Source organism: Heteronotia binoei, chromosome 2 (assembly GCF_032191835.1).
Source record: "Heteronotia binoei isolate CCM8104 ecotype False Entrance Well chromosome 2, APGP_CSIRO_Hbin_v1, whole genome shotgun sequence".
Classification (NCBI taxonomy): domain Eukaryota; kingdom Metazoa; phylum Chordata; class Lepidosauria; order Squamata; family Gekkonidae; genus Heteronotia; species Heteronotia binoei.
In genome coordinates this window covers 179,667,297-179,694,304 of record NC_083224.1, presented here as the reverse complement: position 1 = coordinate 179,694,304, position 27,008 = coordinate 179,667,297, and the positions used below count along the sequence as shown (strand labels likewise).

The following is a 27,008-nucleotide window of genomic DNA, read 5'->3' as shown; positions in this document are numbered from 1 at the left end:
AACAATAAAAACCCACAGTTCAGAGTTAAATCAGGGCCCTGGCCCTAGTCGAGGCAAGTCCTACATTCTTTGGGCCAGGGGTGGTCAGAAGGTGTTGCGTAGCTCCTCTTTCTTGCTGAAAGTAGAACTGGTCCTTTCTAGCAGGCACAATAGGGACAAAATGGATTTTCCAAATCAAACTGGAAACCAAAAGAGGTGCATGTGTGTGATACTCCAGTGTCCCGGCCCTGAACCTGAAAGCCTTTTCTCACTGATGGTAGCTAAGACACTGCTGTGAACACTGAATCCTCCACCTAATGAACTCCAAGTCCCATGTTTTTTTGAACCATAATGCTGCAGAAGATTTTCCAGTGCACTATCAATGTAAGCCTTCAGCCTACAACTGTGAGGAGCAGCCGAACTGGCTATTCCAAGTACCATGTGCGTGCATCAGCTCTGTTTGTGTGTAATTTTCAATCAAATGAAGCATGCTGAAGGAGGGGAGCAGAACCATCCCTGCCCTGACACTTCATCCAGCCCAGCTTACTTCTTGTATCAAAGCAGGAATGGGAGAAAAGCACCCCGAAGTGGAGGAACATGGGGAAGTAAAAAGTGTACAGTTCTTTTCCCTAGTTTGTGCTACCGGATGCTGAAATGAAACCTCACCACCTCCTACTTTAGAACAATCAACATGGCTGCCGAAGAAGGAGGAGGAGGAGACTGGATTCATACTCTGCCCTTCACTTGGGAGTCTCAAAGGGGCTTACAATCTCCTTCCCTTCTTCTCCCCACAACAAACACCCTGTGAGCAATGTTCCCTCTATGTTGCAGAGTCTTGTGAGCAAAAATTCTACTTTGTGAGCCACTGGAATTAAAGTGATGAGCTACTGCATAAATGAGTGTGCTCTGGGGTCATCCTTCCTGCTGACAAAAACGTGTCAGCTGGAGGCTAAAAATCTGTGAGCTAGCTCTCGCTAACTCATCTTAGAGGGAACACTGCCTGTGAGGTAGGTGGGGCTTAGAGAGCTCTGAGAGAACTGCCCTTGAGAGAACAGCTGACTGATCCAAGGTCACCCAGCAGCTGCATGTGGAGGAGTGGGGAATCACACCCAGTTCTCCCAGATCAGAGTCCGTACACTTAATCACTACATCAAACTGGCTCTCCCTGTCTACTGCCTTTTGCATAACATGCCCAATGGCTCTTAAGTCAACCTGCTCTGCCCATCATGGTCCAACACAAAATTCCCAAGGATTTCACACAAACCGTTCTTATCCAACCCACTGACATGTACGGTTGGGATGCACTTGGGTCATCTAAATGCTTGGCTTTCACTGGCTACAATTTTTGCATTTTAACAAAAAAAAAAAAAAGGAAGCGAGCAAGCAAGCGAGACGTGATCTTAGCAAGCAGTTTTAATGCTTTCCCTCACATCACATCATCTTATCCTTGGTACTTTTATTCCAAGTTGACATGGACTCACGGAGAATGCCTGGCAGGGTCAGTGGCAGAACGCTGTGCATTCCCCACTGAGAAAAGTCTTGCTTTGCTCAGCACTTTAGTGATCAACGTGGGCCATAGACATCTTGAAGGTTATAGCTGGAGTAGGTGGGAGAGAAGCCTCCCGTTTCTGCACGGATCCTCCATAATTACCCGAACACCCAAGGTAGGCATGCAAGGGAAGCCAAGGCATTTGAGCCACTGTGTTTTCAGGTTGATCCCAAACCGGCACGGATCTCTCTCTGACCTCCAAAAAGGCCAAGAGAAGCCCCCAACACTGTGAATGGCAGCCTCCTTTTCCAGGCTGCCCTCTTGTCCCAGCTTGCTGTCACCGCCGCTGAGATGGTGGATGATTGATCTGAGAAATGAAGTTGGATTGCTGTCCCGAATCTACACTCGGTTCTCCTTGTGTCTGTCTGATCGATTTCGCTCTGTACAACACAGCTTGTCGCTACAAATTTTCATGCTAGTCAGGAGCCGCCAGCGCAACTTAGAACAAGGAGAAGATGTTCCCTCCCTCCACCCCCCACCCCTCCTTTTGGTTATGTTTATATAATAATTAAATGAGAACAACAACAATAAACAACAACAATAATATGCAATAAAACAACAACAATGTCATTTGGGGCTTCCGATTCTGACAGGCAAGGGGCCACACAATGTTTTTAGCTGGCACACACATCGGGGATAGGGACTCCAGTGACTGGCCTTCTTGTAGGAGCTATCAAGGGTCCTTGTGGTGACATCCCCGACTGCTCCTGTACTAGGTGTCACCTGTTTAGCAGCTCCTCTCAGCAGAATGCGAGTGGCCGCAGGTGCCGCGCGAATGCTGATCGGGTCTGACAGCCCTAGACGCCAGCTGCCTGCACAAGGCCTGCCCAGTCGCCACTTTCAACCCCCTTCCTTTTGCAGATAGAGCTCTGCCGTTGGCATGACCGATACAGAAGCAATAAACTAGGTGACCGTAAAGCTAAGACAAGTCGTACTAAGTGGCATTCTGAGCCCTATGGCTTTGAAATAATTGGGGGAGAGAGAGAGAGAGAGAAAAGGGGAAAAAAAGGAAGCCTATTTTTCTTACACTGATGCCCTGCGGACTATACATCTGACTCGCTGCGAGCCCATCACTGTATCCTCCTGTCTGGCTGATAACATGGCGAAGGGTATCCACCTAAACAGACCAAAACGACAACAAAGAGAGAATTAGTAGAAACACAAAGATTAAAAAACGCAAGGTTTGTCTTTGTTTTTGCTCATTCAGTTCTGCTGATATGATCACAGTCAAGATTTCCCAACATTTACCCATAAAAGGACCCAAAAAGAGAGAGAGGTTTCCTTGTCCAACTTTTGTTACTCTACCCCACTACCCCAGACACTGATTTTAGCTTTTCATACTGGATTCTTAGTCTTGAAATGGAAGGTTGGAAGAAAAATACACAAGGGAGGGGGCAGGTAAGTTCACTGGAGATATTTTGGCTGCGTTCTCCAATGCTATTTGGGGACAAGAAAATCTCCGTCCATTATTCGTTCAACATAAGGTTTCTCAGTGCCACCTGAAACCAAAGAACCTTGACAACATAGGAGAATATAAGAGGACACCCTGAGTCTCCAGGTTCCTCATTCTTCTTGACTATCGTAAGCTACCTGCTATCTTGTGCAAACTCTTCTCTGGAACTTGGCTTGGCTTTCAAAACACTTTGTTGAGCAACAGGAATGCTCGCACGGTTGTCAATATGGCTCAGATTTCCAATGGAATGGGAGGCAGAAATAAGGGAAGACTCCAGAATATGAGGCTGGAATAGCAGAACCTGCAGTGGAACCCTTTTAATGGAGGAGAACAAGTTTGTGCTGCTGAGATAATTTCCCACACTCTTCCCTCCCAAACTAGATTTTCGTGCAGGGTGGTTGCATAGTTCTGGTTTGAAATAGGGTGGAGGAGGACAAGAGAACTTCTGTAGGTCAGCATCACTCTCTCATGAGACTTCAGCAGAAGATGATGACATGGAAGTTGAAAAATAAGCTTTCGTACAAATACTTCGTCCCTTCTTCCAGAATACCCATTAAGCGAATCAAGCCTTGGATAATAGGTGTTCTTTCCTTCCAAACTTTTAAATCCCGATTCTTCCTAGTGTTAACTTATCAAGCCAGAGCCAAATGCATTCACAAAGTGTGGACAATTTTTTTTTTTGATTGCAAGATTTTGGTATTTTTGTTTTGGTTGGCTGTTATTATTAAAAGCATGGTACCAAGTTTTGATTCCTCTTTTGGGACAGGAACGGGGAAAGCCAATAGGATCATTCAAGGCTCTTTGTTCTAACACTGATGCACTCACGGGCAGTATATCCGGTGGATCCCTACCTGTGACTGCACGTTGGCTCCAACCTGGGCCCCTTGGTAAGAATCCCCATTGAGTGACTGCACGCTCATGAACAAATCTCCAGAGTTTGACATATTAAAAGAACTGGAAGAACCTGGAAAGGAAAGAGTGAGGCACCTGAATCATAGAGAGGAAGAGGGATCGACACCGCACGCCGGTCAGCCAAGAAGAAGGAATGACATGCAAAGCAAACCCCCAAACAGGAAACAAAAACAGTCAGGTTAGTAGCACGAAGGATAGAGCAAGCAAAAAATAAAAATAAAGATAAATAAATAGAAAGAGGATGCACTGTAAGAGCTGTAACTATTACATCTCTAAGAAAGCCCAAAACTTGTCCTCCCATTACAATGGAGACCTTCAGAACCCACTGGTAGGTTCTTGTTAAGTGGTGCTGTTATATAGGAACCCTCTTCAATTCATTGGGGCCCATCATTCATGTTTGGGGTTAGAAGGTAATTCAATTATATAGTAGAGAGTATTTGAATTCCTTCGCAAACTTTGAAATCGTTCAGCTGCAGTGTCTAGAAGGCAGGTTATTTTAGGAAGCCTTCTTAGAATATATGACTTCTCTAAGTCCGGATAACATGAAAAAGTCTGTGGTGTGTGCCATGCTCAGAAGCATGAGAGAGGTACAGATGACAGCCCCACAATGAATCCATCATAACCGGTCTGATATGGTATCAAAAAGTGGCATGGTGACAAACGATGGCAACTGGCACCCCCAGGCATCTAGATGCGCACACAATGTGTCATCTGTTGGCCAGAGCATAAAATGGACCAGGGCAGTATGTTAGGGCTGTCCTGACCTGATTGATGACAACTTGGCATCAATGATTATCTCTGAAAGTATGTAGCGAGGCCAGGAATTCATTATAATCGTCATGTGGGACTGAAAAATGTTATTCCAGACCTAAGCCCTTTTCCAGCTTCCCCCTGCATACCATCCCTCCCTGCGCATACCTTGTATTATTGGGGGGAGGGGGAACAACCTAACTGGAATGCATGAGATAAGATTTGAAGGGATTATTCCGAAACTCTCATGCAATTCATCATGTTAAGTGTGAGAAAGCTTAACGTGCAAGGTTTAGTTCCAAGCATGATGTTAGGCTCAAAGGGAGAGACTTCAGGGACCCAGGTCAGCTCCACTGCAGTCTTGAAACACCAAACTGTGTCCCCCTGGAAGATATGCAGCTATGGTGGTCTTTGTAGAACTGCCCTAAAATGATGTTCACAAGAAGCTCTGGGAATTTTCAGTTGCACTTTTGATTTTGCAAACAAACAAAAAGCAGAGGTTTGGGAGATTCTTTGTCAACATCTGTCCTGCCCAGTTTCCACACAGCCTTTCTTGCCCCTCACTGCAGAAGGCCTCCTGAAGATATAATAATATACGGGGGCTGAAGCGTTTTTCAAAGTCTCCTGCAGCTGTCTGACTGAAGGATCCCTGCTGACTTCAGCAGTCTTTAGAATAAATTGCTAAGAATCAATTCAACGACAAAATGCACATCTGACTACCGTCACAGATGATGGAGAAATCGTCATCGTTTTACAATGAACAATCCAAGGAGTCTACTGAGAATTGTGTCAATCACTTTCCCAAAACAAATAACAAAAAACCCTCCCATTTCTATAGTATGCTTTGTACACTTAACATTTTTTGAATGCCAAACAAAAAAATATGATTATATCAATATTTTGCCTTATGTGGCACCTGAGATTTACTTAATTACTCACAAGAATGCCCTAGGAGTTAAGGAAGCATGGTTTTCTCTCTTTAGCAGATGGCCTCAATAAATGAGTTGGATTTCCAAGGTCGTGCAATAAGCCAAAAGAAGACTACTGGGATTTTGTGTGCCTCCCTGCTTTTGACTTACTTCACGTATACACTGCCTTTCTCCCCAGTCAGGACCCAACGTACCCTATGTAATTCTCCCCACTCCCAATTTTATCCTCACAAGAATGCTGAGAGGTAGGTTAGGCTGAGAATGTGTGACTGGCCCAAAGTCATCTAGCAAGCTTCTAAGGGATGGTTGATATTCAAACTTGGGTCTTCCAAATCCTAGTTTGACACTCGAACACCTATATCATGCTGGCTCTCGTTCCACATAGGCAACTTTTGAACTTTCTCCCCATTTGCTTTAATATAAGAGTTATTTGGTACCCATGAAATTGCCTTATACCGAGTTGGATCGCTGTTCTATCAATAGGGTGGCCAGAACGTCCCGCCCTCCCGGGAAAGTCCCGCCTACACCTCCTGAATCCCGCGTCCCGATTGGCCAAGCTCGGGACCATTCAGAGTCCCGGATTGGCCAGTGCCCCTGTCCGTCATTTTTTCTCCATTATTTTTTTAATGATGAAGCCAATTACAAGGCAGCCTGCCTCCCCCAGCCAATCACAGGGGCACCTGAAAGGCGAGGGGGGCATGCCAGGCACCAGGGCTCTCACCAGATTGGGCCCTGCTGCCTGCCCTGGAGGCTCCGCCTCCAGGCTTCCCGCCCGACTGCAGTTAACCAGAGAAGGAAGAGCGGAGAGAGAAGAAGGTACGATGGGGAGGGGAGGGAAAACTGGGGTGTTTGGGGGAGGAGAGAAGCCCCAGGACCATGTGCTTTTGCACCTCCTGTAGCAGCAACTCGTGAGTAGACAGGCCAATCCCCCCTTCAGAGGCAACTAGCCAGGAACGGAGAGGAGGGAAGCTCCAGGACCATGTGCTTTTGCACCTCCTGTAGCAGCAACTCGTGAGTAGAGAGGCTAATCCCCCCTTCAGAGGCAACTAGCCAGGAACGGAGAGGAGGGAAGCTCCAGGACCATGTGCTTTTGCACCTCCTGTAGCAGCAACTCGTGAGTAGAGAGGCTAATCCCCCCTTCAGAGGCAACTAGCCAGGAACGGAGAGGAGGGAAGCTCCAGGACCATGTGCTTTTGCACCTCCTGTAGCAGCAACTCGTGAGTAGAGAGGCCAATCCCCCCTTCAGAGGCAACTAGCCAGGAACGGAGAGGAGGGAAGCTCCAGGACCATGTGCTTTTGCACCTCCTGTAGCAGCAACTCGTGAGTAGACAGGCCAATCCCCCCTTCAGAGGCAACTAGCCAGGAACGGAGAGGAGGGAAGCTCCAGGACCATGTGCTTTTGCACCTCCTGTAGCAGCAACTCGTGAGTAGAGAGGCTAATCCCCCCTTCAGAGGCAACTAGCCAGGAACGGAGAGGAGGGAAGCTCCAGGACCATGTGCTTTTGCACCTCCTGTAGCAGCAACTCGTGAGTAGACAGGCCAATCCCCCCTTCAGAGGCAACTAGCCAGGAACGGAGAGGAGGGAAGCTCCAGGACCATGTGCTTTTGCACCTCCTGTAGCAGCAACTCGTGAGTAGAGAGGCTAATCCCCCCTTCAGAGGCAACTAGCCAGGAACGGAGAGGAGGGAAGCTCCAGGACCATGTGCTTTTGCACCTCCTGTAGCAGCAACTCGTGAGTAGAGAGGCTAATCCCCCCTTCAGAGGCAACTAGCCAGGAACGGAGAGGAGGGAAGCTCCAGGACCATGTGCTTTTGCACCTCCTGTAGCAGCAACTCGTGAGTAGAGAGGCTAATCCCCCCTTCAGAGGCAACTAGCCAGGAACGGAGAGGAGGGAAGCTCCAGGACCATGTGCTTTTGCACCTCCTGTAGCAGCAACTCGTGAGTAGACAGGCCAATCCCCCCTTCAGAGGCAACTAGCCAGGAACTGAGAGGAGGGAAGCCCCAGGACCATGTGCTTTTGCACCTCCTGTAGCAGCAACTCGTGAGTAGAGAGGCTAATCCCCCCTTCAGAGGCAACTAGCCAGGAACGGAGAGGAGGGAAGCCCCAGGACCATGTGCTTTTGCACCTCCTGTAGCAGCAACTCGTGAGTAGGGAGGCCAATCCCCTCTTCAGAGCCGACTAGCCAGAAAGGGTGGGGGCGGAGAGAGGGAAACATCTTCATTTCCTATGAAAGGAAGACATTTTAAAAAGCTGTGCTGTCCCTTTAAATGTGATGGCCAGAACTCTCTTGGAGTTCAATTATGCTTGTCACACCCTTGTTCCTGGCTCCGCCCCAATGTCTCCTGACTTCACCCCCAAAGTCTCCTGGCTCCACCCCCAAAGTCCCCAGATATTTCTTGAATTGGACTTGGCAACCCTATCCTTAGGCCAGCTTGCTTTTTAAAATTGGGGTTTCCTCTCCCACTTTGCCGTGTAAAATTGTCTATCACAGGGTGCTTAGGCTGCTTGGTGTAAAGATTGCTTGTTTGCTCTCTGGATGTTGTTGTGGTGGTGTATTTTCTTTTTTAAAGAGAAATAATATCTGTCTCCGACAAGAGGCTTGTTGTGGAAAAGACCAACCCCCTGTTGTCTTTTTCCCCCCTCCTTCTCTCTCTTCTTTCTCTCTTTCTTTCTTTTGTAGGGATCCCTGGAGGTCCCTTCCAACTCTGTGATTCTTTGATGCTAAGCAGGTGCTCTGCCACTGAGCCACAGACCCTTCCAGTCTGCTGTAGACTGACCTTTTGTCTAGCGAGATGGGTATTGTCTGCTCAAGCTAGCATTGGCTCTCCAGGGTTTCAAGTGGAGGTCTTCACATGACATGATCCTTTTAACTAGAGATGCCAGGGTTGAACCTGGGACCTGCATGCCAAGCCAAAGCCGCTTTCTAGCTGCTTATACTGCTTTCTAGCTGTCTTATACTGACCTTTGGTCTATCAAGATGGGTATTATTCAGAGGTGGAATTCTAGTCGGAGCTCCTTTGCATATTAGGCCTCACCCCCTGATGTAGCCAATCCTCCAAGAGCTTACAAAAAAGAGGGTCTAGTTCCATAGAACTTACAGCAAAACCCAAAAAAGAGTTATAGTGTTTTAAAGGCAATCTTTTTTTGTGTGTGTGTGTGTGTGTGTGTGAAATCCTTTTCTGTTTGCCATTGGAAGTTGTGGAAAGTACTTCTGAGCATCTTTTAATAGAGGCATGTGAGAGTCCTCAGATCTGGGGTGGCAGGGTGGCATCAGGAAATACTTGTTAGTTTTAGGAAAGGAGAATCTAGGTTGTTTTTGTAATAGTTATTTGAGGGTGGAAGATAAAGTGAGTAAAAGTTTTACACTGCCCACAAATAACGTTCCTGAAATGACCAATAATATTAGTACTGGGATCAATGACTAGGAGTTGTTGCATTCATAGGATGTAATAGAATGCGGGCAGAATGAATTACTACAGAAACTCTGAATGTGCCAGTATTCTCTTAATGGATTGCAAAGCATGTCTCTCTGCTGGGAGGGAGGGCTGCTTTTGCTCTTTCCTCAGGATCGGAGGAGCGCCTGTGGGGGGAGCGCGGCAGGGAGGAAAGCCGGACAAGAGTCGAGATTGGCCAGCCGCTGGCCGTGAAAGCAGCCTGAGGGGATAGGGTTGCCAATCCCCAGGTTGGGGGCAAGGGATCCCCCAGTTTGGAGGCCCTCTCCCCACTTCAGGGTCATCAGAAAGCAGAGGGGAAGAGGGAAATGTCTGCTGGGCTCTCCATGATTTCCTATGGAGACTGATTCCCATAGGGTGTAATGGAGAATTGATATAGGGTATAATGGAGAATTGTCGGGTGTCTGGGGCTCTGGGGGGCTGTTTTTTGAGATAGAGGCACCACATTTTCAGCATACCATCTGGTGTCTCTCCTCAAAACACCCTTCAAGTTTCAAAAAGATTGGACCAGGGGGTCTTATTCTATGAGCCTCCAATGAAGGTGCTCCTAGCCGTTATTACCAATGGAAAGGAAAGGTCCCCTGTGCAAGCACCAGTCGTTTTTGACCCTGGGGTGACGCTGCTTTCACGTTTTCACGGCAGACCTTTTTAGGTGGTGGTTTGTCATTGCCTTCCCCGGTCATCTACACTTTCCCCCCAGCAAGCTGGGTACTCATTTTACTTCCTGTTTCCGGCAGTGGCATTTGGGGGAAATGATGTCACAGGAAGTGATGTCACTTCCCGTTTCCGGCAGGTGACGCGGGGGGAAATGATGTCACAGGAAGTGATGCCACTTCCTGTTTCCGGTGGTGGCATGACGTCACCGGAAGTGACGTCACTTCCTGTTTCCGGCGGCGCGCGCGCGGAGCGCGCACACACCCCTACCCACCCCCCAGTGTCCCTGGCTGGCCTTCAGACATTATGGTCACCCTATCTATCAAGGTCCATATTGTCATTTTAGAACGGATCCTAACAACCTTCTTGATTGTCTGAAAAGAGATCCATATATCTCATTTGGTCGGCAATTCTTATGTCCAGACTTAACCAGTTGGGGATAGCAGTTGATGAGTCATCTATCTTCAGATGTATTAAACTGAGACTGTTGGAGTTGGAGGAAATTAAACTATGCCCAACAGACCCTTATATCTGCTCCCCAGCATCCTTAGGTCTCAATGTTTTTTGTGGTAAAATGCCCCATTATTTATCAGACTTAACCATTCCAAGTCATCACAGGGCGTTCATGTTGGCTAGATTAAATGTATTCCCCTCCAAAGTTGTACAGGGGAGATATCGAATACCTTTATGTGAAAGACTCTGTTCCTGCAGAGTGAATATTCCCAACTCAATTCAGCATATCTTGCTTGATTGTTCCATATTTTATTTATTTATTTATTTAATGAACTTATATCCCGCCCTTCTCACCGAAGTGTCTCAGGGCGGCTCACAACATAATGATTCATACAATTCCATTTAAAACATTTACAGATACATAATCTCTGTAAAGAACTATTTTGCAAGCTTTCTTTGTCCCCAGATTTGTCTTCTCTGCCGCCCTGTCATCATGTACTGAATGATACTAAGTGGGAGGTTACTAAGACTGAGGCAAAACTTTTGGCTGACATTCTTAAATTTAAATCTGACCATGTATGAATGCATATGTAATCTCTGTTTCTTTTTTGATTTTATCTCCAACGTTTAAACTTTTTACATTCTGTACATTCTCCTTTGCGATTGTTAGGCCATTAAAGGTTTGGTATGGTATACTGTCTGCTCTGATTGGCAGCTCTCCAGGAATCTCAATACATACTACCTCATCTTTTTTCAACAGGAGATGCTGGGGACTGAACCGGGAACATTCTGCACAAGAAGCAGGTGAACTACGACTGAGCCATGAACTGAGTGTGGATTTGAAACCTGGCCTCTTCTGACCTAATCTGACATGCTTGCTACAATACCACATGGACTAAAAAAAAAAAAAGAGACAGATCACCCACTTTACAGCTGTTGCAGTGAAAATTAACTATCCAAACTGATTTAGCAATCACGAATCACTGTTCTATATTATACCGGTATCTTGGAAACTATTAAGGGTGTGAGATATGCCATTTACGAGATAAAGGTTGTAATGGAGATAACAGGTACAACCCATTGGAACAGTCTCCCGTTCAGAAGTGATGAATGGGAGATTACCAGCTCCTTTTCAATTCTATATGGCATGCATAAGGAACCTCCCTGTCAACAGCACCCAGGGTTTTCTAAAAAGGTATGCAAATATCTGAGTGGTAGCTGTGCTCGGCTGCTATAGATGTAAAAGATAAATATGCGCATACCAATGCTAACGCACATTGTACAGATGCATTTTATGTCAGAGCAGTAATTACTGCGATGGCCCTTTGCATCATCTGTGGTGCTGCTTCAGCATTTTGGCATCAGTGCACGCTCTTGGGGAACGAAGAGAATACAAGAAGCCTCAGGTCTTGGTGAAGCAACGCCACTGCAAAGCATAGGGGAAGAAAGAGCAACACCGGATTCAAATGCACGAACCCCAACACAGTCCGAGGCACCTTTGTAGTGTGCAACGTTAACAATATTTCTGAGAGCTGGTGGTGCCCTCTCTTAGGATTGCCAGCTTGGTGACAACCAGGCCATGGGTTTTTTCCACCTTCCTTGCTGCCTTCAGGAAGGCATGTAAGATGGCATTTTTAAACTGTGTGTTTGTATTGTTTCCAGTCTGGTGACAGGACGGCTTCTGTTATCTTTGTTTCCTTGCAGCTATTAGTGCCGTGTTAGCCATCTTGAGTTGAAAGAGATAAGGCATGCTACAAATATTCTTTAAAAGACAAATAAGTAGGCAAGAAAGCTTAGAGATCCTGTCTCCTGTGCTTTCTGAGGTACCGGCCTAGAAGATGACTGTACCCAATTTCATTATCTAAAACACAATTTTAAAAAACGAATCCTGCACTTCTTTCATGTTACACCTTTAAGACATGAGCAAGATAATCAGGGGACTATTTTTAGAGATGTAAGGATCACCCCTCCTTCCAATCGTAGAAATACTGAAAACTCTTGTTGCTTCCCTTCAATATCCCCCAGAGCAGGAACCACCCAGTATCTCTCAAAATGTGACTTTAAAATTCATTGGCAAACTAGAATTCAGGGTCTTAGCATCTGTCTTCAGACCTTCTTCACCAGCTCTGGATTCCCCATACACCTGTGGTGCTGGTGAATCATGGAATCATGGAGCTGGAAGGGACTGCCAGGGTCATCCAGTCCAACCCCCTGCACAATACAGGAACTTCACAAATACCTGGTGCCTGGTGAATTTCGGTTGATTCACCACCTTTCCTACCCCAAGGGTACGTCAGTTAATGATGGAATTCCTGAGCATTTATGCTCAGTTAGGTATACCAGTTTTGATCAGACTGTGGGTGTTGTACAACGCTGTGGAAAGGGGGCAGAGATGGCTAAATGTGATATTAAGTCTGCATTTCGCCTTCTACCTGTCCATCTGGCTGATTTTGAGCTTTTAGGATATTCCTTTGAGGGGCAATTTTACATGGACAGAGCTTTGCCAATGGGCTGTTCTGTCTCATGTGTGGCTTTTGAGTGTTTCAGCACGTTCTTGGAATGGGCTGTTTGTGAGAAAGTTGGATCTCAGGATGTTGTTCATTATTTGGATGACTACCTCTGTGTGGATCCTGCAGGGACTGGGTGTTGCGCATGGCTGCTGTCTGGCTTCATTGAGCTGGCTGCAGAACTGGGGGTTCCGTTGGCGCAGGAAAAAATGGAAGGTCCGGCCCAAAAACTTATTTTTTTAGGGATTGAGCTGGATACCCTGGTGCAATTGTCCAGAATTCCTATTCAAAAAGTGGAAGATTTGAGGAGTAGGATTAATTCCTTCTTTCTTAAGAAAAAGGTCACATTGCTTGAGCTCTAGCAGCTGGCTGGGCATCTTAACTTTGCTTGCAAAGTGGTTGCTCCTGGATGAGCTTTTCTTTGTAGTCTATGTGAGCTTTTTTGTGTTGCTCCTGGATGAGCTTTTCTTCGTACTCTATGTGATGCTATGGCAGGCCTCCACCTGCCCCTGGCATCTCCAAAAAAGGGTCCAGGCAAATAGGTGTGAAAAAACTCAGCTTGAGACCCTGGAGAGCCGCTGCCAGTCTGAGAAGACAATACTGACTTTGATGGACCCAGGGTCTGATTCAGTATAAGGCAGCTTCATATGTTCATATGTACCTCCCCACCCCACATACATCCCCCCAGTAACCCTTACTCCATGGTGAGAGGTAGAGGACTGCCACAACCACAGCCAAAGATTGACCAAGACAAAAAAAGCAGAAAATCCACCTACTTCCTCTGCTACCTAGTTTTAAAAAAAATCAGAACAAAAGCCCCTTGGTCTGGAGACCTGCACTAGTTTTCTACTGGGCCCAGGTAACCATATATATAAACACATGGAGAAACATTATTGTTCCTGTTGAAACTTATTTTCCTTTCCTTTAAGCTTCTCAGATGTTTTAAGTAGGAACCTCCCCAAATTTACCATGGAATTTCTTAGCATTTTGTACTCCCTTTGTGTACTTTCTACTTTATGAAATCCTTTTACATTTTGCTGTACCGCTTTCTTGTACATTCCAGCACCTGCCATAATTTCTGCAAGTTATTCCGTCACTACGTTATTCCCATGCAAAGAGCTGGCCCAAGAGAAGTTGATGGCATGTGTGTGCGAAGTGCCATCAAGTCACAGCTGCCTTAAGGTGACCCCACAGCGTTTTCAAGGCAACAGACTGACAGAGGTGGTTTGCCATGGCCTGCCTCTGTGTAGGAACCCTAGATTTCTTTGGTGGTCTCTCATCCAAGTACAAACCAAGGCCAGCTCTGCCTAGCTTCTGAGATTTGATGAGATCGGGCTAGCTTGGGCCATCTAGGGTCATGGCAGAGCAGATGATTGTTGTCCTCATTTCAGTGTACTTTACAACACCTTGGACACTTGAGTTAATAACATTCTGACTTATCTGCAAATCTCCTAAGAGAAACAGTACTTTAAACTCCAAACAAGAAGTTCCACCATGCAAAGACACTTTTATAGAGTGTTGGTTTTCTTTTTGCAAATATATTGAAAACTCTAATAAAGAATATTGTAAAGTACCTGAAAAATACAAAAAAAATGTTTTATTGATTAGAAAGGAGAGATTTAATACTTATATTAATCACTATCTATATGTATTTATAAATAAGTATCTGACCCCTAGACAGCAGTTGTTAATTATGCCTTCTTTAACAGTTGTAATTCTTTTACTCTGTACTGATTGGTTTTGGTAATGTTATGCTCATTGAATAATTTAAATAAACACTTAAAAAAAAACCTCCAAACAAGTGAGGCTCTCTGCTTCATAAGATCTCTCAGTTAATTTACAAATTGAATGCGTGACGTCACAAAATAAGGGGTGAGTCAGTGGGAAACACAGAGATCAACAAGGCTGAGAATAATAAAATGAAAAAAAAAGTCAGCAATATATCTGGAAACACGCTCATCTTTGATTGAAAGCATCACAACCAGGTGAAAACTTGGGAGCACTGTAAATATAAAGTTTTTGTTTCCAGATCTTTTTATTTGGGGGGTGGGGGGGTGGGAGGAGGTTTAAAAACAGGGCCCTGAAACTTGTGGACTTCTGAAACTTTAAATAAAGGTAGCAGGCACCATTACCAACTGGACACTATAGGAGGCAGGACCTATCAAAAAGTATTTGATAAGAAAGCAGAAAGGGGCAGTAAAACAAAAGACTAAGGGCTTCTTTTGAATCCAGCATCCTTCTTCCCCTTCATCACTCCTGTCTAGTTAATTTCTCCCAGTCCCCTTGCTCCCATGTTTACCTCAAAACTTTCAAATTCTTAAAAAAGTCCTCACATATTCGAATAAACCAAAAATTACGCAAATTAATACATCTGTGGAAATGAATCTACTTTGCATATATCAATCTGATTCCAAAATTTCAGGGATATAGGGATTGCCCTTGAAGACAATTCGGAAACTGCAGCTGGCTCAGAATACTGCAGCACCATTATGCTCAGGGGCTAGCTGGTGGGAGTACCTCTCCGCTATCATAAAACAACTTTACTGTCTGCTCATTTGCTTTCAAGTCCAATTCAAGGGGCTGGTTACCATCTTTTTAGCCCTTTATGGCCTAGGACCTAGATATCTAAAAGATCACCTTTTCCTATATGTGCCTGTGCCCCAACACAGTCTCAGTATACTAGCAATTCTTTCTTTTTTACTTTACTCCTCTAACTTATAGGTCTTAAGTAGTATTCGTCAAACATGGCTGGGAATAAGAGGAAGAAAGGAAGAATTCAGGCCACAGAGGGTCAATATATAAGCTACAAAACACCTATATATTAGCAGTTCCTCCACCTAAGGGACCCTGTCTGGCATCAACTACAGACAGTACCTTCTCCATTGTAGCTGTCATGAGCCCTGATGAGGTGGAGCTGGAAGGGTTAACAGACCTGGAAGAGTTGCCAGCCAGTTCCTCAGCTGAACAAACAGCAGCTGGCCCATCAATCACTCCCAGGCACCAGTGTCAGCTGTTGATGATCAATCTCCTCCAAGCTCTCCTCCTCCCATCTCAAGAGTTCGAAGCAGGCTCCGGAAAGAACTTTCAGAGTGAAGACATGAGGCACGCCAATGCTTCAGATCTCTCAGCCCTGAGTTCTAGCAAAGCTACTGCCATCCAAGGAGCAGGCTGATTGAGACTCCCATATAGCTCCCACCCAGGACCTGGTAACCTTGTGGAACCAACAAGTCTATTCTCTGGTTTGCATCCATGCTCCTTCCTGATCCTGACCTGCTTGATTTCCTTGGCACCCTGACCTTTTTGCTTTTGGACATTGACTTCTGATTCTGGTTTTTGATTCTGCATTGGTGACTTGGCTCCAGCTTGACTTCCTGGACTTTGACCTTGGACTGGCTTTGGACTCCTGCCTGCCTGCACCCCAAGAACGTGACAGATTGCTTCCACCTACACACTCACTCCACAAGATGGATGAGGAAGCAAACGGAGGCTCTGGGCAGCTAGCATCCTTGCTCACTCAGGTACACCAGCAACATCAGCAAGCTACTGTCGCTGCCCCACCCAAGTGCCCGGTGCTTCCCCCAGAGAAGTTTGCTGGGAAGGTGGAGGAGTGCAAACTGTATATTGAACTACGTGCCAGAGACTTCCCCAACGACAAGACCAAGGTATGCTTCATTGTCAGTCTCTTAAAGGGGCAGGCAGCTAAATGGGCTACCCCCTTGCTTCTAGCCCCATTGCCCCTGCTGACTGACTACCAGGGCTTTCTGGATCATATGGCGGTAGCTTTTGCTAACCCCCAGCAAGCAGCCATTGCCAATCGGAAGATCCGGACCCTGAAGCAGGGTAGAGACTCGGTTTCCCAGTACTTCACTGAGTTCAAGCTTCTGGCCCAAGACCTGGCCTGGAATGAGGCTGCCCTCATGAATCAGTATATGGAAAGGCTGTCTGACGAAGTCCTTGATGAGTTGACATGAGTAGACCGACTGGCCACACTGCAAGGCCTAATCATGCTGTGTCTCCGCATTGAAGGCCACCTGGAAGGCCGCCGCGTCATCGACGTGGTCTTTGTGAAGCAACACCAGATCCCGGTGCAGGACAAAGACACCCCGACCCTGGTCGAAGCCACTGACAGGTGCCTCCTCCGCTCCGGTGACCAAGGAGCGCCACGCGGTCACGCTCCAGATCCAACACCATCACAAGCAAGTACAATTTGATGTTGCCCGCATGCCCTGCTTTCCCCTCATTCTGGGACTCTCCTGGCTCGTAAAGCACAACCCTCTCGTGGACTGGGCACAGGGAAAGCTGAGCTTCAAGGACCCTTGTCCTCACCAGGCCCGGTCGGCCATCCTGGCTGCCGCCGTCCCGGCTGCTGGTCCTCTACTTCCCCTGGCCTACACAGATTTTGCTGATGTCTTTAAGGAAAAGGGGGCCAACCAGCTCCCCCCGCACCGGCCTTATGACTGAGCCATCAATTTGGTACCAGGGGCACCCCTGCCTATGGGACGGTTCTATCCTATGTCCGAACCGGAGCTAGCAGCCCTGCGGGACTTCCTCGCCAAAAACCTGGAATGGGGTTTCATTCGGCCATCTACGTCCCTGCTGTCTGCCCCTGTTCTCTTTGTCAAGAAGAAAGGTGGCGAGCTCTGGCCCTGCAATGACTACTGAGCCCTGAACAAAATCACCATCTGAGACTGCTACCCTTTGCCACTGATCCCAGAACTACTGGATCGCCTTAAGGGGGCCCAGATCTATACCAAGCTGGACCTCCGGGGCACGTACAACTTGGTGTGGATATGCGCAGGAGAAGAATGGAAGACGGCTTTTGGGACCTGCTATGGCCGTGATGCCCTTTGGCCTGACCAACGCCTCCGCTGTCTTCCAAAGGCTGATGAACGACATCTTCTGTGACCTGCTCGACCGCTTTGTGATCATTTATTTAGATGACATTTTAATTTATTCCCAAAGCCCCGCCCAGCACACAGGGCACATCCGCCAGGTCCTGCAATGCCTGTGTGAGCATGGTCTCTACGCCAAGCTAGAGAAGCGTGCCTTCAACTTAACAGCAGTCGAGTTCTTTGGCCACATTGTCTCATCCCATGGGACTTGGATGGACCCGAACAAAGTCAAGGCGGTCCTGACCTGGCAGATGCTGCAGAACCGCAAGGACATACAGCAGTTCCTTGGCTTTTCCAATTATTACTGCCAGTTCATCCCTGCCTATGCCGATGTAACCACGCTGACTCAGCTCCTCCGGCCCAAAGAGCCATTTCACTGGACTCCAGAGGCAGACCATGCCTTCACCACCCTGAAAACCTGCTTCACCACCGAGCCACTCCTGCATTACCCAGACCCGCAGCTGCCATTCACAGTAGAGACCAACGCCTCCAACGTGGCCCACAGTGCAGTGGGATCCCAGCGGGAGGACCCCTCCCAGCCTCTACAAGCCTGAGCATAATACTCGTGGCAGCTGACGCCTGCAGAGCACAACGACACCATCTGGGAGCAGGAACTCCTAGCCATCAAGACCGCCTTCAAGATTTGGAGGCATCACCTTGAAGGGGCCCACCACCACATCCAAGTCCTGACTGACCACTGGAACCTGGAGCATCTACAGACTGCTCGACGCCTCACCCAGAGTCAGATCCGGTGGTTCCTCTTCTTTTCCCGATTTGACTTCCGGATTACCTACATCCCGCAGAACCAGAACTGGAAAGCGGATGCCATCTCCCGAAAACCGGAGTGCGCTGTGCCTCTAATGGAGGAGACCCCAACTGAGTTCATCCTTGCACCCTCGGTCTTTACTGTCCCCACAACTCGCCCGACCTTGGCTGCAGACATCCAGGCCAGCCAGGCCCAAGACCCCTGGGCTCAGCAATGCCTCCTGGAAGTGCAAGATGGCCCAGCTGGGGACCTCTCTACACACCAAGGTCTCCTCCTGCACCGTGGGTGCCTATACGTGCCTCCAGGACCCCTCTGGGCCGACGTGCTCTGTCTGACCCATGACTCCCCTCCTGCAGGGCACTTCGGCCAACACAAGACCCTGCACCTGCTCACGTGGGAGTTCTGGTGGCCTTGCATCTGTGCCGACGTGGCCCGCTATGTCGGTTCCTGTGAGGTCTGCCGGTGGGCCAAGGATGTACCGGCCAAGCCCCCAGGGCTTTTGCATCCCCTACCCACATCTGCAGGACCTTGGGACACCATCTCTCTGGACTTTATCACCGAGCTCCCCAGGTCCAAGTGGCACACTTGCATCCTGGTGACGGTGCACCTCTTCACCAAGATGGCTCAGTTTGTTCCATGTCCCAAGCCGCCCATGGCTCCTGAAACAGCCCAGCTCTACCTCCAGCACGCCTTTTGCCTGCACGGGCTCCCAGCACACTTGATCTCAGACCAAAGCCCCAGTTCACCTCCCGATTCTGGCAAGCCCTGCACTCCAGCTTAGGTACTCAGGAGCATTTGTCCTCAGTGTACCATCCCCAAACGGATGGGCAGATCGAACACACCAATGCCATGGTGGAACAATACTTGCGTTGTTACACCAGCTACCAGCAGGATGACTGGGCCGCCTTGCTACCCCTTGCCGAGTTTGCCTACAACAACGCCGTACATGTATCCATGCAACAAACCCCATTTGCTGCCACCTATGGGTACCACTCTCGCTTCTTCCCTGCAGTCCTGCCCCCCACAGCAGTCCCTGCTGCTGATGCGCACCTGCAGGAACTCTGGGCTCTCCAGGACGTGTTCCGAGAGCAACTCCAACAGGCTAAAGAGGCCTACAAGGCAGCCGCCGACCAAAAGCGATAGGTGGGGCCCCCACTGAAGCCTGGGGATCATGTCTGGCTCTCCACCCATTACCTGCATCGGCCTGGCTGGTCTCACAAGCTGGACCCTCGTTTTGCGGGGCCTTACCTGATCACGGACCAAATCAACCCCGTTGCTTTCCAGCTACAGCTGCTGGCCACCCTCTCCATCCACCTGGTCTTCCACCAGTCCCCCCTTGTTCCTGCTACACCACCGGATCCCATCTGACCACCACCTCCAGCGCGGCCACCTCCTGTCCTGGTCAATGACGAGGAGGAATACGAGGCCACCAGCTCCTGGACTCTCAAATCCACCGTGGGGACCTCCAGTACCTCGTGGACTGGGAAGGCTATGGCCCCGAGGACCGTCCATGGGAACCCGTGGACAACCTACACACCCCTGACCTCATGCAGCAGTTCCACACGGCCTACCCTGACCGGCCTGGCCCGTCTGTGGTGGGGGGGTTCCTGCGGTGAGGGCTAGTGTCATGAGCCCTGATGAAGAGGAGCTGGAAGGGTTAACAGACCTGGAAGAGTTGCCAGCCAGTTCCTCAGCTGAACAAAAAGCAGCTGGCCCATCAATCACTCCCAAGCACCAGTGTCAGCTGTTGACGATCAATCTCCTCCAAGCTCTCCTCCTCCCATCTCAAGAGTTCAAAGCAGGCTCCGGAAAGAACTTTCAGAGTGAAGACATGAGGCACGCCGACGCTTCAGATCTTTCAGCCCTGAGTTCTAGCAGAGTCACTGCCACACAGAGAGCAGATTGACTGAGACTCCCATATAGCTCCCACCAAGGGCCTGGTAACCTTGTGAAAGCAACAAGTCTATTCTCTGGCTTGCATCCACACTCCTTCCTGATCCTGACCTGCTTGATTTCCTTGGCACCCTGACCTTTTGGCTTTTGGACACTGACTTCTGATTCTGGTTTGTAATTCTGCATTGGTGACTTGGCTCCTGCTTGACTTCCTGGGCTTTGACCTTGGACTGGCTTTGGACTCCTGCCTGCCTGCACCCTGAGAACGTGACAGTAGCTCCCGGTTTGAGGAATGGGCTTCATGAGAAGATAGGGATATAAAACTACAGGTATCATATGAAGGAAGGGGGGTTATCAAGATTTTTTTTTTAAAAAAATTGTTAGTTTTATATTTTAATGCTTGAATTGTGACTTGTAATTTGCCTGAGCCATGAAAAAAGGCAGGATACAAATAAATTTACTTCAGTGGTACACAACTCAAAACCATTGCCATGAATGGATCTTGAATGGAGCCGAGTGAGTCAATCTGCGACACTGCTAGGCTCTGCTCTATGACATCATCAAACCCTGCCCCTGTAATATCACTGTAGTGAAGAAGGGGGTTGTTGCTCTGCTACTGTAATGTCTTGAAGTCCCTGAGACACTGAAGTTGTTATAACAGCAAACAGCTGACTGGCTATGTGTGAGTGGTAGAGTTGAAGATCCAAGAGAGTGGAAACTTTACTTGTCCATCAGAGAGTTCATGAATCTTTGTTGTACTGGAATAGTTGGATACAGGTCAGGTGGACTTAGCCTGCCCGGCAGGCTTTTGCATCTGGTAGAAACAACCAGAATAAAAGTCTCCTGGTCTGGTGACTTGCATTAAAGTTGTCTTTCCCTGTTTCCCATTTGGAACTACCCATAAGGAAAAGCAATTGACCTTGAATTATTCTGCTGTGATTGGCTTAATAAAATCATTAGGTAAACATCTGGAAAACAGATCCATCTATGACTACTATCCATGATAGGCAAAGGGCTTGTGCACTCTTTGGCGATACCTATCTTGGAATCAAAGTTGGCTATAGGCGGATCTATCAACAACAACAACAAAATAATTACATTAACAATTAAGGGCATTATGTATACCAGTAATAGGGTTTGGTTTTAATCCCTATGAACATTTTAGGCAGTTTGCTCCCCCCCCCCCCCCTTTATACTACATTGCACGTAAGACATACTATAACTGTCTTTATTTCATTGCTCTATGGTAGTTGTCATGTTCCTCGGCCTAACGAAGCCTGCAGGCCCAGAGAAGCCTGTCTAGGAGTTACTGGGAAAAGCCTACATTTTCCAGGATCCCTCCTGTCCCTCTGATTGGGTGGCAAGGTTTTGGAGGGAAACTGGCCCAGAGAGGGGTGGGGCCTGGGAGGAGAACATAAAAGGGCCAAGCCCAGGCAGGGTGTATTCTTTTCCTGGAAGGCTGAGCTGGAGGCAGGCTGTAGCCTAGAGAGCTCGCAGCAGAGGAAGTTCCCTTACCCAAGGGGGTAAGTGTTGGTTATTAGAATAGGGACTCTATAGATAAACAAGTCAGGGCTTTTTGTTTATTTGCACCAACCTTTACTGTATATATATTCCACTGTTTTACCCCCTTATTATTTGAGCACTGTAAATAAACGGTTGTTATACTCCTTGGGTCCTCACGTCTCCTTGGTCACAATTAGGAAGTATCTATTAATAAGGAAGATACAAGGGGGTTGGGTGCTCTGGGCCCTCTGTACAGACCCTTACCAGAGTGGTGGCAGCCAGTAGAAGGCCCTACTATGCCTGGCTGTGTGACAATAATGTAATCCAGTTTCATTGCGCAGCCCCGTATTGTTTTTATAACCCTGTAGTCTGTTTTAAATCTCAACTAGAAAGGTGGAGCATTAATGAAGCAAATAAATTAACATTCTGAGCAAGTGCAGAGTCCATTTTCCACTGCCACTTAGTAACACAGTCCATCCTTATGCATTTAAGATCAGGGGCGGGGGATCTCAGAACTTGCAAGTCAGAGGATATGGCTTCAAGATTTATCCCGACCTGGTCATGGCTTGAATGAGGTGGTAGACCACAGGTCTGAATCTGATTTTTTTTTTTGGGGGGGGGGGGAGTGAGTGTCTTTTTATTTATTTATTTCAAAAAGAACAAGGGAAAGCAAATTATTTTGCTCTGGCCTCTTCACAGCTTGGATCAGGGGAACAAACATTTAAAGGAATCTTATTTCCACAAGGATACTCTAAAAGAAAAATGGAGAAAGCATAGGCCCCAATTTCTTTAAATTCCTTTTGAAAGGAATCCTCTTAACTGTAGGATTACCAAGTCAGTTCATTACTGCGTTCTCCCCTGGCTTTTGAATGTAGAGGTGTAAGAGAAATAGATCAAATGGAAAGGAAATATTTTGATGCCTTTTATTTTAATGGAATAGATACATTTATAGCCTCATCAATTTTAATGCTTTCTTTTTTAACAACGCCGCCATCTCGTACATTTCAAAAGTGTGCATTAAAAAAAAAGTCTTGTGTAAGGGGAGGGGATTCTCATTGAATGCCATTAATATCCATCCAATCAAATATGCAGCCCGATTAAATAGAGAGACCTAATTCATCGAAGCCCTTGCTTAAATTACTAAGAAATTAACAATTTAGCTGTTTTCAGGCCTGTGAGTTAGATGCTGTCTTAAGTGCAGCTGGATTAGGCGGGAGCAGTGGTTTGCCAAGGATGATTGATTTACACTGCAAGGGAGAAGGAGAAGATCAGAAAAGATACGTAGCAGCAGGAAGAGAGAGAAAGAGAGACAGAGACAGTCTGAGATGGTGTCAGAGCCAGAGAGACATGGAAGAGGGTATTCGGAAGTGGTCAGGGAGGACCAGAAATGTGCAGTCAGAAGAAGAGGGAAAGTGACAGGGAGGAAAAAATGGCAGACAGATGAAGAGGCTTCAGGCCCGTAGCCAGGATTTCAAATGTGGGAGGGCATTTAAATTTCTCAGGGGGCGCTTTAATTAATATAATTCTTGCTGTGCACTGATGCTCTGTCTGTCTGACCTTTGCCAGGCTGTCCTTGGCAGCACCAAGGTACAGGCAGGGCTTCCTTACGTTCCAAAGGACCATCTCTCCCACCCACCCAGGTCTCTGAATAGGAAGGGCCGCCCTCTCACAATCTGCTTGCCCACCTCCCAGGCAGCAGCAGAGGCAGCAGAAAAGGAAGGCTGTGGTCAGGGGCCATGAGTCAGGGGGCCTCATCAGGAAGTCAGGGGGCAGCCCCCCCCATAGCCATGGGCCTGAGAGGGTCTCATTTACATGAGCCCCACCTGTCAAGAAAGCAGAGAGGGGCACAGAAACAGTCAGCTAGAAAGCTTCCATCAACTGCTATGACTCAGCAAGGCTGAAAGTGCCGCACATCCCTGGTAATTAGTGGAAGCTTCTCATAATGAGCCAAGAACGAGGCACCCACTGTTCCCCCAAGTGCCTCATTCAATGTTTCCCAACATCCTCAGACCTGAGAGGTAGTGAGGCATTATCATAAGGCGTTCTGTTAAGGCCAGTGCTATGAAGCTAGACCCATGGACAGAATGGAATTCATTTCATTAACATCCATTCTGAAGAAGAGTTCTTGGAGAGCTGAAAGCTTGAACAAAATCAAATGCATTGGTCTAAATCAGGGATGGCCAAACTTGCTTAACATAAGAGCCACATAGAATAAATCTCAGATGTCTGAGAGCCACAAGACACACATGTCAGATGTTTGAGAGCGACAAGATGGAAGGCAGGCAAGCAAATAGATGGCAGCAGCGGGGGGAGGGAGGGAGAGGTGGAAAGAAAGCAACTTTAAATGCATTCTCTGAGCCACCAGCTGGCTTGGAGAATGCACTTAAAGAGACAAATGCCTTCTCTAAGCCGGCCAATGGGGTGGTGGAGGCTGCAAGAGCCACACAATGTGTGTGAAAGAGCCACATGTGGCTCCTGAGCCATATAGTCTGGCCACTCCTGGTCTAAATCTTGAAGACCTTTTTTACAGATGCCTGAACAAGGCAAGAACAATTATTACTCAAAGGCTTCTTGATATTGAATTACAAAATGAGGAAGCCTTCCTTCCTAAGAGTTTTAGATGCTTAAAATCTTGGCCCAATCTCTCAGCTGCCCCGTACTTATCTGATATTACCTATGAACACTATAGATGGGCATTTTCCAGAGCTTGTTCTGAGGCATTTCCCTCTGCCGTATTGCAAGGCAAATTTTTGCGAGTGCTCATGCATGAACACTTATGCCCATGCAGGGCTTTTTTTGTAGCAACAGGAACCCCTTTACGTATTAGGCCACACATCCCTGATGTAGCCAATCCTCCAAGAGCTTATAGGGCTCTTAGTACAGGGCCTATTGTAAGCTCCAGGAGGACTGGCTACATCAGGAGTGTGAGGCCTAATATGCAAAGGAGTTCATGCTATAACCCCCGCCCCGGCCCCGTGCCCATGTATGTCTAATATGGTTGAATCCACCACTCGCATGCTTTCACATTGTAAATTTCACTTAGGAAGAACGGTCTCATCTTATATTACGACGTTTGTTGAAATTTAACCCTCTGCAATCTTATCTGAAATTTAGGCCAGAAATCTTGTGTAGTTTCATCCTAGAAGATTCTCAGAGCTTTGTATCTTATGCTGTAGCTATTTGTTGCTGTTTAGTGATTAGGAAATGTAAATCCCTTGTAACTGAAGATATATTATAACTTGTTTTTATCTGCACTGGTTTTATCCTTTTTATACTAATGACTTGACTTTTACGTTATTGCTAATTTATTAGCTATTATTGTGAACTGACGTTATTGCTGGCTTCTGCCATAATAAACTGCATTGGAAAGCTAGAAGTATCACGTGCCAATTTAGTTGGTCCTAATAAAAGGTGTTACATAGGTATTCTTCCACAAATAAAGTGGCCATTCTCACTGTGTTTGCTAAGAGAAAGCAAATCTCATCAACTACATTTCCTAGAGTCTAGCACATGCTTGTTCTCCCTTCAATGCCCACTGCCTTCGTTTTACAAATAAGAGGGTGGTGTCACATAGATTTCACAGCAAATCCCTCTGCCCCCAAATTTGTCTTTGAGGGTACCCTTCCTCGGGGTAGTGCAGCTGCTTTCAGTTCTCTGATGACAGAACATGTCACAGTTCTATCCTTCAAACCACTGCACCAAAACTGGTTCCATAATATGCATCACATACATGATTGAAAGAATGTATTTGTCACATTTACAACCCTTAGATGTTCACCTAAAAATGATGCAACCCTTAGATGTACACCTAAAAATGATGCAGCCCCAAGACTTAAAGGCATTCTGAGTTGCCAGGAAAGCAGGCAAAGCAAAATTCCTTATCTTTTCCAGCAAACCAACATTCTAAAGGACCCCATTTCTCTTACAAATAGGGCTGCCAATTCCCACTTGGGGGCAGGGGATTCCCCAGTTTGGATGCCTTCCCCCTGCTTCAGTGTCATCTGAAAGGGGGGGGAGGGAAATGTCTGCTGGGCACTTCAATATACCCTGTGGGCAACTGGGGCTTTGGGGAGGCTGCGTTTGGAGGTAGAGTCATTAAATTTTCAGCATAGCATCCTGTGCCTCTCCTCAAAACACCCCCCAAGTTTCAAAAATACTGGACCAGGGGGCCAAGTCTATGAGCCCCAAAAGAAGGTGCCTCTATCCTTTGTTATTTCCAAATGGAGGGAAGGCATTTAAATGGCATGCAGTCCCTTTAAATGTGATTGCTAGAACTTACTTCAGAGTTCAATCATGCTTGTCACACCCTTGTTCCTGGCTCCACCCCAAAAATCTCTTAGCTCCACCCCAAAGTCCCCAGATATTTCTTGAGTCAGACCTGGCAAACCTACTTAATAAATGGAGATTGTTGTGAACATTCAATGAGGAAACCTACATGAAATGTGGTCTTGTGCAAATTTAGATCTTGTGAAAGTTAGACTCTTTGCCACAACAGAAGAGCAGACCCATTCCCTCCTAATGTTTGCTGTGCATAGGCCAAAGAGCAGTGCTAATAAAAGGGATCAGTTCCCTTGTATTGTAAGCACCTTGCTGAATTAATGGGTAACTTCTCACATCTGCCTCAATGTGGCAGGCTGGGAGCAAGTGCCAGCAATGTGGAGATCCCTTGGCTGCAAACCCAGTAAGCTCTAACTGCCTTGGAAACCCACCGGCTCCTTCTCTCGGAGAGGTCAGGAGGACTCACCTATGGAACATAACCTTAGCCTGTAGCAACTGTGCTACCAAAGAAGCATTAGACAGAGAAGACAAGGCTGGGAGGAACTGACTCTCTCACAGAACAAGGAGTGATGTTGCCCGGGATTCCTAATTTTATCTCCTCAGCAGAGGGCAGTGTTGAACTCCTAATGGATGGGTGGGGATTCTTCTGGCTTCTAGTGGCTGGCTCCCCTCTGTCTAAATATGCTGCCCATTGGAAGGAGTCACCTTGTGGTGACAAGAACACAATTCTCCTCAACTTTGAATTCATAGTGAGAGCTGCCCTCCCACCATCAGCATGACGATTTGAAGAGAAGGTTCATCAGTCCATTTTCTGTTTGGTGGGCCTCGGGGCCAAGCAGTCATGAGTTGTGGGTTGGAATAACTGCCAGAATGATTCAGAACAAGGGCCTGCCATGACTGACCTTCCAACAGGAAGAGCTTAGAATTTCAATGCTTTATTAATAGAGGGTGTAATTCCGAGCAGGGGCTTATCATCTTTATTTTCTTTTCCAATAGTGCGCAGGTGAAATGATGTCAGTTTTGAGCCTTCTTTGGAA

The 27,008-nt window shown here is 47.2% G+C and overlaps 1 protein-coding gene across 6 annotated transcripts in view; it reads right to left on the bottom strand.

Moving 5' to 3' along the window:
- Positions 1 to 27,008, bottom strand: part of PBX1 (PBX homeobox 1) — a 696,336-nt gene that overhangs the window by 405,190 nt on the left and 264,138 nt on the right. For 4 of the 6 annotated variants that reach the window (XM_060232594.1, XM_060232592.1, XM_060232590.1 and 1 more), the window contains exons 7-8: positions 3,833 to 3,945; positions 2,556 to 2,645 (exon numbers count right to left, since the gene is read on the bottom strand). The exons of 1 other annotated variant lie outside the window; for it this stretch is intronic. In XM_060232594.1, coding sequence (XP_060088577.1) covers positions 2,556 to 2,645; positions 3,833 to 3,945 — 203 coding nt within the window. The remainder of the gene's footprint in view (positions 1 to 2,555; positions 2,646 to 3,832; positions 3,946 to 27,008) is intronic. One more of the 6 variants, XM_060232595.1, reaches the window with a different exon arrangement.